The 12553-nt window shown below is 44.1% G+C and overlaps 2 protein-coding genes across 5 annotated transcripts in view; one reads left to right on the top strand and one right to left on the bottom strand.

The window, feature by feature from the left end:
* Nucleotides 1-4987, top strand: part of LOC129815061 (nuclear receptor coactivator 3-like) — a 42305-nt gene extending 37318 nt beyond the window's left edge. For 2 of the 4 annotated variants that reach the window (XM_055868380.1, XM_055868379.1), the window contains exons 12-21: nt 107-340; nt 458-688; nt 796-913; nt 1105-1276; nt 1393-1710; nt 1843-1932; nt 2063-2291; nt 2526-2694; nt 2786-3005; nt 3138-4987. In XM_055868380.1, coding sequence (XP_055724355.1) covers nt 107-340; nt 458-688; nt 796-913; nt 1105-1276; nt 1393-1710; nt 1843-1932; nt 2063-2291; nt 2526-2694; nt 2786-3005; nt 3138-3149 — 1793 coding nt within the window. In that variant the 3' untranslated portion in view covers nt 3150-4987. The remainder of the gene's footprint in view (nt 1-106; nt 341-457; nt 689-795; nt 914-1104; nt 1277-1392; nt 1711-1842; nt 1933-2062; nt 2292-2525; nt 2695-2785; nt 3006-3137) is intronic. The other 2 variants (XM_055868382.1, XM_055868381.1) reach the window with 2 other exon arrangements.
* A 5793-nt stretch (nt 4988-10780) lies between these two features.
* Nucleotides 10781-12046, bottom strand: LOC129815060 (DNA-binding protein inhibitor ID-1-like). The gene is made up of 2 exons (XM_055868378.1): nt 11540-12046; nt 10781-11321 (listed from the first exon to the last, which is right to left on the bottom strand). Exons 1-2 carry the CDS (start codon nt 11894-11896, stop codon nt 11286-11288), a joined length of 393 nt encoding a protein of 130 aa, XP_055724353.1. The 5' UTR covers nt 11897-12046; the 3' UTR covers nt 10781-11285.
* Nucleotides 12047-12553: the final 507 nt, after the last annotated feature.

Raw genomic sequence — 12553 nt, 5'->3', positions numbered from 1 at the left:
TGCTAATATGTTGGCCATTTAATTGACTGTTATGCAGTTAGCCAGACATCCTTACTAAAGAGTGTTTGTCCTTGGCCTGTACTGACCCTTCTGCTGTGTCTTCCAGATGTGGAGAGAGGAGCTATGCTGCCTGCCCGGCGTGGGCCCCTCCAGAGGGCTCTGTCAGTGGACGCTAAACCCCTGGTTGGTGGTGGATGCCTGGCAGGGAGGAGGAACGTTCCCTGCCCCACGCTCATCAAACAGGAGAACGTGGAGGCACACATCCGGCCAGGCATGACCAACGGCTTCCCTGGACCAGGAGGCATGGGTGTGTGTCCACTACGGGGCGGTGCCGGCACAAGTAACTTACCCCCCAGTACTACTCTTCCCAGCTGACTGGAACAGTGTAAAAGCTACAGTTACTAGACTGCATCTAGTTCATGGATAATAACTGTGCTGTTTGTGTGTTCCCCTGGAGGTATGAACAGGGGTATGGGGATGCCACAGCGGCCTCCCGTGGCAGGGCAAGGTGACTGGGGGATGCCCAGGTCCAGTGGAAGTCCTGTGGGGGTGCCAGGTCACCCCTCAATGGGCCGGCAAGGGATGGACTTCAACTCCAAGGGCATGATGAGAGGCCCCATGGTCATCAGGTCCAACAGTTTACCTGGCAACACCAGGTCTATGCTGCAGCAGCAACTCATAGAAATGGGTATGTACTGATGCGTGTCTGTGTAAATATTACCAGCTGTATGTGTGTTCTTCCTGTTGGTGGATGTTTGATTGGTTCATGCTGAATATTTTCTACTGCCTCTATAGGTTCCAGTGAGGTGAATATGGGGATGAGTCCCTTCAGTGGGCTGGGTCCTCCACCTCTGTCCCCCTCCTGGCCCGACAGTGCAATGGGAATGGACGGACCACCAGCTACCACAAATAGGTGAATAACCATCATCATACACACACACACACACACACACACACACACACACACACACACACTTGTACACACTCATCTGTTCGCTCTGTTTCCTATTAACCCACACATAACACGTGGTGTGGAGTACATTGCCTCCTCGGTATATAACAAGTGCCTGCACTAACCCCCCCCCCCTCCTTGTTGTGCACCAGGCCTCAGTTTGGGAACCCCCTGGATGAGCTCCTGGTGCCGCCCTCCACCAGCCAGGGGCAGAGTGATGAGCTGGCGCTGCTGGACCAGCTGGACTCTCTGCTCAACAACACTGATGTTATCGCCCTTGAGGAGATCGACCGGGCCCTGGGCATCCCCGACCTCGTAGGACAGGTACCTTTATGAGGACATTCAGAAAACATAGAGCGTCCTCTATCTACAGTCCCTATAAACCATGTGACAAGAACCACACTGTTATATTGACCATGTCTGACCTCTCTCCCTCCCAGAGTCCTGGTCCAGAGCAGCAGCCAGGTCCTGGCCCAGGACCAGACACCTCCATGGGGATAGAGCTGAAGCCCATGTATGGCCAGGGGTACCCAGGACCCCCCTCCATGGGCATGCAGTCAGCCTATGTGGCCAACCCCATGCAGGGCCAGTCCCCTTCTGGCTTCAACCCCATGAACCAGATGGTGGCTCAGGCAGGCCCAGGGGGCTTCCCTGGCATGGGGGGAATGAGTCACCCCCGCGCCAACATGAGACCCCGCATGATGAGTGCCACCAAGCCCCTCCGACTGCAGCTGCAGCAGAGACTACAGGGCCAGCAGGTATTGGCATATATTATTTGATAATATATTTGATTGTGATAGGTTTAGATACAGAGCCACGTATGAAAGCAGGCAGGTGGGTGACCTATATGGATGGCAAATGTGAGTAACTTTTGTTCTCTCCCGCTGTAGTTCATGAACCAGACCCGTCAGGCCATGGGCATCAAGATGGAGAATGCCGCTACAGGAAACCCTGGGATGGAGCCCGGCATGGGCGGTCAGGTACACACCTTCCACATCATGCTCCATTTAAAATCAACATCTGGTAGGGCAGACCACCGCAGACACACACTGATGAAACCCATGCAGTACTTGCAGTCATTTCAGTGTTTTCCCCTGTCTGCTTGGTCAGCCTGGCTTCTTGAATGCTCAGATGATGGCTCAGCGCAGCAGAGAGATGATGACCATACAGATGAGGAGACAGCGGATGATGATGCTAATGCAGCAGCAGCAACAGGCTGCAGCCGGAGGCTTCAGCCCCCCACCTAACGTAACGGCCCCTGCAGGCATGGACAACCCCATGGCAGGACCACCCATGAACCAGCCAGGACAGCAGCAGTTCACCTACGGTGGAAACTATGGTGAGCTATCTGACCTAAATTCATATCCATTTATTTACTAGCCTTGAGTCTCCTACGTTGACTATTCTCTAAAATAGAAGGCTATGTACTTCTAACTCTTTCCCCTTCTGACCAGGAGTTTTTCCAGCCATTGGTGTTGTAACGTAAACTGACTTCCTCTCTTTCTAACTGTTATTTCTAACCAACTTTACAATTCAGACATGAAATAAGACCTGTTTCTGGCTGTGCTTACAGGAATGAACCAGCAGGGAGACCCCTCGTTTGTAGGCGCAGGCAGCAACATGATGCCAGGTCGCATGGGAGGGCCTCAGAATCCCGTGATGCAACAACAACCCCAAGGCAGCCCCATGTACCAGTCAGCAGACATGAAAGGCTGGCCACAGGGTGGCATGGCACGGAACAAGTATGTCTGATACACTGATATAATGGCAAAAAACACTCCCATTACTTCCTTCTCTATCTCCTCTACTTTGTTCTTTATACCTCTGTTTCAGCTCATACCCCCAGCAGCAGTTCACCCAGCAGGGGAACCCAGGCCAGTTTGGGGGGCCCATGATGATGAACGGCTCCATGGGCGGGCCAGGCCCAGTCAGTGGTGCTGGTAGAGCACAGATGGGCCAGATGCAGGGCCAAATGTCTGGGCAAATGCAGGGGCAAATGCAGATGGGCACGAACTCCATGGGAATGGGCCGAATGCCAAAGGGACCTGAACAGGTAAATAGTTTGTCATTTGTTAGTAAATAAAGATGGTTATAAAGGTCACAAATTCCCAGTAGTTATTTTGGGGCTCAGCCTGGAATGTGTGAATTTATTGTAACAATAGCCTACATTTTGTGTCATTTACAGAAATATTGCTGAAAACGTATGTAATCAATAAGAGCCTTCACCAAGAAGGCAGCAGAGACTACAGTGCACCACCTGGGTGGGTGGGAGATGGCCTGGCCAGGGGCCACCAGACACAGCTCCAAGATCTGCTCCCGCCACTGTTCTCAGACCTGTGTGTAGAGAGACTCGAAAGAAGCCTCAGTGAGAATGAGAGACTGAAATAAAGACACCTCATACCTAATGCAGCCTCTCACTGTAGGCTTGCTTCTCTCTGGAGGAGTATATGAGTGACTTAGTTCAAGAAGACGCCATGCTTTCTCTTCCTCTAACCTGTGGGAGTGTGATCGGCGTCCTGCCTTCTACACCAGAGGAGGCCTCTGTGTGTGTTAGTCGGATTCCGTTGCAAACATTTTGCAACAGATACCGTTTACTCTTGGAAGCAAATGGAACAGAACTGAGGGACCTACCTGAATTTGTCCAATAAAAACTCTTGTTTTTGTTGCAAAAATGTTTTCCGTTTGGAGTAAACTGTTTCCATTGTGAAATGTTTTGCAACGGAATCTGACTAACACCTCTTGACCCCTGGAGCTAGCTGTCATACAGTATTCAGCATCAACACTGGGAAACAGAATATATTTGGGAACAGGATGGGATACGGTACAACTAGCTATGGCTGCACTTTACCAGAAGGCTTCTATGTAAAAGGATTGTTGCAATATTTCTTAGTCATTACAGCCTTACCAGAGATTCAATGCATTCACAGCATTGGTTTTCTTTTCCTTTTATCCTTTGGATGCGCCTCATTTTGTTTTTAAATCATCAGGAGCTGTAAGCACAGGTTATTTCTATACATTATGCAGATTCAAGCAATAAAACCTCTATGCTTTAAATGTGAACTGAGCGTCATGAACTCCTTAGCAAACGGTACTCCAGTATTGGATCAAATTAGTCACAAATGTATTCTATGTGAATACAAATTGTAAATATGCTATAAAAGTATCATACATGCTTTTTATAGATCACTTTTTTGCACAGTGTAAGACTTGGTCAAATTCTAACTCGTCTTTGTCTAGAAGGTCAATACACTTTTAGTTTGCAGTTAATTTGAACCTTTTGGACCATGTTGAGTGAGGGTGTGGGTTTCCCATTTTCCACTTGTTCTTGTCCTCTGAACATGTTTTTTTAATGTGATAAAAGCCATCTATTTCTTTTTAGAAGCACTTTTATTTCTGATTTGGTGTGTTGACTGTGTGGAACTTTTGAAATGATCAAAAGGTTTGATAGTGAATGAAGAAAGGACAGTCCCTCAAATGAGCAGATGGTTGGCATGCTGATGTGTAGGAATTGTATGTAAACATTGTAGAAAGAGATGGGATATGGGGGACAGTTTCAGGAGTTAACAAGGGACTGTTCCTAAAGTAGTTCTTGTTCCTTCCCTAGCTCTCGCCTTCATTTCCCTTGACTGTTACTCTTCACTTTCTGAGAAATCTACCTTAGCAGTGCGCAATCCAAAGATATTTTTCCAGTTCTTTGTATAGCTTCTGACGTTGACGGTGTACAATTTTTATCTATGCATTGTATATGCAGACAGTTACCGGGTACATTTCATGAAATGATAAATGCATATTTTGATTTTGTACTGAAAGCATAGGGGACTGCGTATTGTTCAGAGGCCAGTGGGTAGCTAACAGTAGCAGTAATGTCTGGATGTATAATTGACTGGCAAAGTCCTTTTCTGTGGAAGAGGAATACCATATGGAATTAATTTCTTTTTTTTTCTCAAAATATACATTTTCAATGTCTCGTTTTTAATTACTTAATAAAATTACCTAGGTAGAATTTTAATAAAGAGCAAAAACAAAGGATCTTTTCACCTGGGAATTCTTATTTTGTTTCCTTTGTTTTACAGGATGTATGACAGTTTCTCTCGATTTTGATGTAAATACATGTTTATTTAAACTCCTAACTCCCAACTGTAGTTTTATTTTATTTTGTCCGCCGTTCATTAATCAAGAATTGAGGGTTGTCTATTGAGGCATACCGCATCTCTGGATCTTGATGAACACCAAGAATACTGGCATGGGGTGGAATGAGCTGGAGAAGGCTGCCCATAACAGAGTGCGATGGAAAATAATCTTCAATGTCCTATGCTCATAAAGGATCGATGAGCCTATGTAATTTAGTGATGCCTCATTTATTAAAACACATGATGTGCACCCAAGGTTCAAATCAGGGTTCAGAATTGTCCTTCTCATGGAGCACTGTCAGCAGGGAGCTCTTATCGCACCTCCGTCCTATTATTATTTATCTGGAGTCACAGATAATGGTCAATGCTTTAATTCACATTCATGTCATATTTCAGAGGCATCCCAGATATACAGTACTGGTCAAAGGTTTGGACACACCTACTCATTCAAGGGTTTTTATTTTATTTTTTACTATTTTCTACATTGTAGAATAATAGAGACTATATCAAAACTATGACATAACACCTATGGAATCATGTAGTAACCAAAAAAGTGTTAAATCAAAAATATATTTGAGATTCTTCAATATAGCCCCCCTTTGCCTTAACAGCTTTGCACACTTGGCATTCTCTCAACCAGCTTCATGAGGTAGTCACCTGGAATGCTTTACAATTAACATGTGTGCCTTAAATTAATTAGAGCAATTTCTTTCCTTCTTAATGTGTTTGAGCCAATCAGTTGTGTTAAGACAAGGTAGGGTGGGCATATAGAAGATGGCCCTATTTGGTAAAAGACCAAGACCATATTATGGCAAAAACGGCACAAATAAGCAAAGAGAAACGACGGTCCATAACTTTAAGACATGAAGGTCAATCAATCTGTAAAATTTCAAGAACTTTGAAAGTTTCTTCAAGCGCAGTCGCAAAAACCATCAAGCGCTATGATGAAACTGGCTCTCAAGAGGACCGCCACAGGCAAGGAAGACCCAGAGTTACCTCTGCTGCAGAGGATAAGTTCATTAGAGTTACCAGCCTCATATTCGGCAATTAACTGCACCTCAGGTTGCAGCCCAAATAAATGCTTCACAGAGTTCAAGTAACAGACACATCTCAAGATCAACTGTTCAGAGGAGACTGCGTGAATCAGGCCTTCATGGTCCAATTTCTGCAAAGAAACTACTACTAAAGGACACCAATAATAAGAGTCTTGCATGAGCCAAGAAACACGAGCAATGGACATAAGACTGTTGGAAATATCTCCTTTGGTCTGATGAGTCCAAATTTGAGATTTTTGGTTCCAACCGCTGTGTCTTTGTGAGACGCAGAGTAGGTGAACGTATGATCTCTGCATGTTTGGATCCCACTGTGAAGCATGGAGGAGGAGGTGTGATGTTGTGGGGGTGCTTTGCTGGTGACACCGTCTGTGATTTATTTAGAATTCAAGGCACACTTACTCAGCATGGCTACCACAGCATTCTGCGGCGATACGCCATCCCATCTGGTTTGTGCTTAATGGGACTATTATTTGTTTTTCAACAGGACAATGACCCAACACACCTCCAGGCTGTGTAAGGGCTATTTGACCAAGAAAGTGAGTGATGGAGTGGTGCATCAGATGACCTGGCCTCCACAATCACCCGACCTCAACCCAATGGTTTGGGATGAGTTGGACCACAGAGTGAAGGAAATGCAGCCAACAAGTGCTCAGCATATGTGGGAACTCCTTCTGTTGGAAAAGCATTCCAGGTGAATACTTCATGAAGCTGGTTGAGAAATTGCCAAGAGTGTGCAAAGCTGTCATCAAGGCAAAGTGTGGCTACTTAGAAGAAACTCAAATACAAAAAAATATTATGAGTTGTTTAACCCTTGTTTTGGTTAGTACATGATTCCATATGTGGTATTTCATAGTTTGTATGTCTTCACTATTATTCTATAATGTAGAAAACAATAATAATAAAGAAAAACCCTTGACTGAGAAGGTGTGTCCAAACTTTGACTTGTACTGTACAGTTGAAGTCGGAAGTTTACATACACCTTAACTAAATACATTTAAACTCAGTTTTTCACAATTCTTGACGTTTAATCCTAGTACAAATTCCCTGTCTCAGTTAGGATCACCACTTTATTTTAAGAATGTGAAATGTCAGAATAATAGTAGAGAGAATAATTTATTTCAGCTTTATTTCTTTCATCACATTCTCAGTGGGTCAGAAGTTTACATACACTCAATTAGTATTTGGTAGCAAAGCTTTTAAATTGTTTAACAAGGGTCAAATGTTTCGGGTAGCCTTCCACAAACTTCCCACAATAAGTTGGGTGAATTTTGGCCCATTCCTCCTGACAGAGCTGGTGTAACTGAGTCAGGTTTGTAGGACTCTTTGCTCGCACACGCATTTTCAGTTCTGCCCACACATTTTCTATAGGATTGAGGTCAGGGTTTTGTGATGGCCACTCCAATACCTTGACTTTGTTGTCCTTAAGCCATTTTGCCACAACTTTGGAAGTGTGCTTGGGGTCATTGTCCATTTGGAAGACCCATTTGTGACCAGCTTTAACTTCCTGACTGATGTCTTGAGATGTTGCTTCAATATATCCACATAATTTTCCTGCCTCATGATGCCATCTATTTTGTGAAGTGCACCAGCCAGTCCCTCCTGCAGCAAAACACCACAACATGATGTTGCCACCCCCGTGCTTCACGGTTGGGATGGTGTTCTTCAGCTTGCAAGCGTCCCCCTTTTTCCTCCAAACATAACGATGGTCATTATAGCATAACAGTTCTATTTTTGTTTCATCAGACCAGAAGATATTTCTCCAAAAAGTACGATCTTTGTCCCCATGTGCAGTTGCAAACCATAGTCTGGCTTTTTTATGGTGGTTTTGGAGCAGTGGCTTCTTCCTTGCTGAGCGGCCTTTCAGGTTATGTCGATATAGGACCCGTTTTACTGTGGATATAGATACTTTTGTACCGGTTTCCTCCAGCATCTTCACAAGGTCCTTTGCTGTTGTTCTGGGATTGATTTGCACTTTTCACACCAAAGTACGTTCATCTCTAGGAGACAGAACACATCTCCGTCCTCAGCGGTATGACGGCTGCGTGGTCCCATGGTGTTTATACTTGCGTACTATTGTTTGTACAGATGAACGTGATACCTTCAGGCGTTTGGAAATTGCTCCCAAGGATGAACCAGACTTGTGGAGGTCTACTATTCTTTTTCTGAGGTCTTGGCTGATTTCTGTTGATTTTCCCATGATGTCAAGCAAAGAGTCACTGAGTTTGAAAGTAGGACTTGAAATACGTCTACAGGTACACCTCCAATTGACTCAAATGATGTCAATTAGCCTATCAGAGGCTTCTAAAGCCATGACATAATTTTCTGGAATTTTCCAAGCTGTTTAAAGGCACAGTCAACTTAGTGTATGTAAACTTCTGACCAACTGGAATTGTGATACAATGAATTCTAAGTGAAATTATCTGTCTGTAAACAATTGTTGGAAAAATTACTTGTGTCATGTACATAGTAGATGTCCTAACCGACTTGCCAAAACTATAGTTTGTTAACAAGAAATTTGTGGAGAGGTTGAAAAAACGAGTTTTAATGAATCCAACCTAAGTGTATGTAAACTTCCAACTTCAACTGTATATATTTTACTGCAACAAGAAGTATAAAGGTTTTGGAGTGATCTTTGAACTGTAAAGAGTGGTAGAGTGGTGTAAATCCCAATAACATTGCAAAGTGCATGTTTTACACATGAGTCCTGTAGTCAGATTGCTGCTTCACATGGTACCAGTTTATAGCCTGTGAATTAACCATGAATAAGATTGAGACATATGATGTCCTTTGGGTGGTATCTGAGTTACAAAGACTGTAGTCCACCGAGCGGCCACATGGGAGCGGTATATTATAAGGCATTCCAAAAAACATAGACTAACAGGATACACACTCGTTGCCTGACTGGCTACCCACCCAAACTCCTAGATAAAGGATAGAATTAAAGCAAATATGCAATGTTGGTCATATCATTGTATTATATCACTGTGTAGGATATGCCCTATCTGTAGCCTATCCAACATTTTGAGGTAGAATTATGTAAGAGGGCTCGTAAACTTCCTCTGAAAGAATATGTGATTGAAAAGGCAAATCAAATGTGAAAATATCATTATTGGAAAAATATATGTATAAAAACACTGGCATTTGGGGCCTCCCGAGTAGCACAGCGGTCTAAGGCACTGCATTGTAGTGCTTGAGTCGTCACTACAGACCCAGGTTCGATCCCAGGCTGTATCACAACAGGCCCGTGACCGGGAGACCCATAGGGCGGCACACAATTGGTCCAGCGCCTTCCGGGTTTGGGGGGGGCTTTACTTGGCTTATCACGCTCTAGCGACTCCTTGTGGTGGGCCGGGCGCCTGCAGGCTGACTTTGGTCATCACTTGAATGGTGTTTCCTCCGACACATTGGTGCAGCTGGCTTCCAGGTTAAGCAGGCGGGTGTTAAGAAGTGCGGTTTGGCGGATCATGTTTCAGGGGATGCATGACTCGACCTTTGCCTCTCCCGAGCCAGTTTGGAAGTTGCAGCGATGAGACAAGATCGCAATTGGATATCATAAAATTGGGGAGAAAAGAGGGTAAAATAAAAAATAAACACTGGCATATTTAATCCACAACTAAGCATAGACCTAAATAACACACACATTTAATTTTAAATAGTCACACTTATTTAGTTTAGTTCTATGTTTCTTAACACAAATATAAAAGTGAAAAGTATATATTAATAGCTGTATGTCTCCTATGTGTGGGAATATAATCTATAACAGAGAGTGAGTCTCTTTCTTGGCAGAGCGCCTGGCCCATCTGCGGCCTGGCTCGTGGAGTACTGTTTGTTAATGTTTCAATCAGCTGTGTGTTGAGGAATGTGGAGCTATTTAACCTGAACTTCCCCAGGTGTGCGGAGGCGCCGCTCAGTCTGGGCCCCGTCGCCCTCCCCTCCCCTGCCCTTGGCACAAAGCTATCACACAAACACAATCACACACTGGCCGTGCCTCAGAACGCCGGGGCTGCAGCTGTGCGCATCGCACCGCAGGGAAATGGGAAAAACATTGCACCAGGGGAGACAGAATAAATCTTATAAAGAATTGCCGATTTAACCCCTGCCCTTCCGAAATAGAAAAGGATCCTCAACTAAAACACAATTATTGATTTCAGTGTTTTATAGTATATCCCAAATTGTTATCTATTTTTGATGAATTCCTGATTAGACCGAATAATTGCCTATACCTTTCCTAATGTGTTTGACAGTGAGTGCATAACCTTTTATACAATTCTGCACATATTTTCTGCATGCTAGATATCATTGTCAATATCCGTCAAGACATTTTGACTTAACACTAAAGACTTCGCCGTGTTATTTGATATGTTAATGAGGCCTTTAAAAACAAAGTACAAGTTAACTGTTAAGTCATTATGTAGGCTACCAGCGGTGGTCCAATTTAATTTCAGGAGCTGAGACAGCTAATTCTGAATAGTTGATGACAGTTCAGGGAATGTTTGTTTCCCTCTTCTCTCAGCCTGTGCATCATCTTATGTGCACTTGTAAACACTATAGTAAATGTATAATGGCTAATTGTAAATGTGATGAGACGGGGAAATTATATGTGACACACACACACACACACACCATAAACACCAAAAGCCACGTTTAAAATAATTGCCTTGTTTTAATAAAAAACACCATGAAGGTACATTGTAAAAAAAAAACAATATTTTTCACATAGTGTGGCATTGTAATATACAATACATTTTGTCGCTCAGGATACTGAGAAAATGAATACATTTTATTTTACAAAATTTTGAATTTCATACATGTTTTACAAAACGTAAGAGAGACGTTGTCTTTCTTGAGAAAGTCAACACAACAACAGGCGAAGCTGTTTGCAGTAACTGCCATGGTCCCATGACTAACACAGTCTATTAGGACCCACTAGTCTCCATGAGATCAGAGACCTCGGGATGGATCGAATGCCTTGAGTGACAGTTCCTCTCTTCTTGAGAATGTCCATCAAAAGTATTTTCTAGCATGGGAGTTTGAAACTTCCCTACTTGGCTCAAGGTTTGTTTGTGATCTAATGTCACATAATGTAACCTTGTTCTTTCTTCGCGGTGCTCGCTCTGGAACGATACATGTGGCGATGCTCCGAGAGGTCTAGCGGCACATGATTCTGTCATCCGAGCATCCATTCTGGAGAGAGAAGATAAAAACGTTAGGTCCGTGTTTGCTGTGAAAGTACTTGCCTGCTAGTTTCAATGCAACATAACTTTATTCACTGTTATAAACCAACTTTACGCATGGCTACAGACAATTCATATTCAGGCTACTTCCAACAGTTAGGTCAGCTATCGGGAGACACTAGGTTGCTCTTGCAGAAACTCATCAAGATATGTCAGAGTGATATTTACCTCCACAGTGATGCTTGCCAACTCTGCATTCAGGGTGGTAAGAGGTGTGCGGGACACGCTGCTCATCTGACGACTTTTCTCCGGCTCATCCAGCTCGACCTGCAGGTCCCAGATGTAGTCAATGACGTGCTGGAGGATCTCCACCTTGCTGGCCTTCTTGTTGGTAGGCAGAGTAGGTACCAGCTCCTTCAGCTTGCTGTAGCAGCTGTTCATGTCTTGCAGAAAGACGGTCATCTGCTCGTCCAGCAGCGGGATCTTGCATTTGGAGATGGACAGGCTTTGGTCCGCGAGGCACCGCACCATGTCCTCGCCGCCAACCTTACTCTTCAGTGCGCAGGTAGGTCCGACAACCTTCATATTGGCTGATGGTGTAGCTGTAGTTTCCAAAGATAATGAAAAGATGGTGCGTAAAAGCTATAGAGATTACCAAAGGCTCCACAAGTATTTGTAGTAGTCTTGGGAATATTGTCTCAGTAATGTTGACAGTTCTCAACAACGCACGAGTGTACCGCCTTGAATTTATAAGACTAGGACTTGGAGGCGTGCCCAAACTTGTCCTGTTTGCGGAGCGAGGTCCTATTGCGCAGCCGTGTCAGCGTTAGAAGGACGTTTCACAACTGTTGTCTTAGCCAATGGGAGCGTGCGCCTGATTTTAAGGATTTAGAATATGTTTGCGTTACAAATGGAAACAAATGTGTATTTTTACGGCTGATGGGCCTATGTGGGAATCCAGCTGGCCATGGCTTGGGGACTCTGCAGGTGTAGAGTGCCTGGGGACACTGAAGGGTTGGTGTTGTGTATGGGTATGGGGGTATATGTGCTGTGTGTCGGATGGGATGAATGGCTGGTGATAATAACCATAGCGCCTCGCCCACCCAACAGTTAGAGGGCACCTTAGATGACCACGTTATAAACGTGCCATAAATGAAGAGATATTCAGACTATTAATAATAACTGGTTTATTACCATTGGGTATAGTGTAATATGATTAAAGTCCATTCAAACAATTTGCTC

The sequence above is a fragment of the Salvelinus fontinalis genome, chromosome 18 (genome assembly GCF_029448725.1).
Source record: "Salvelinus fontinalis isolate EN_2023a chromosome 18, ASM2944872v1, whole genome shotgun sequence".
NCBI classification, from domain to species: Eukaryota; Metazoa; Chordata; class Actinopteri; order Salmoniformes; family Salmonidae; genus Salvelinus; species Salvelinus fontinalis.
This window is presented reverse-complemented; position numbering and strand designations above follow the sequence as displayed.

Bases quoted from the DNA above. Each gene is read 5' to 3' on its own strand.
- LOC129815060 (XM_055868378.1), bottom strand. From the start codon at position 11,896: ATGAAGGTTGTCGGACCTACCTGCGCACTGAAGAGTAAGGTTGGCGGC. The intron at 11,322-11,539 runs GTAAATATCACT...TTCTCTCTCCAG, and splicing joins TGGCAAGCATCACTGTGGAG to AATGGATGCTCGGATGACAG.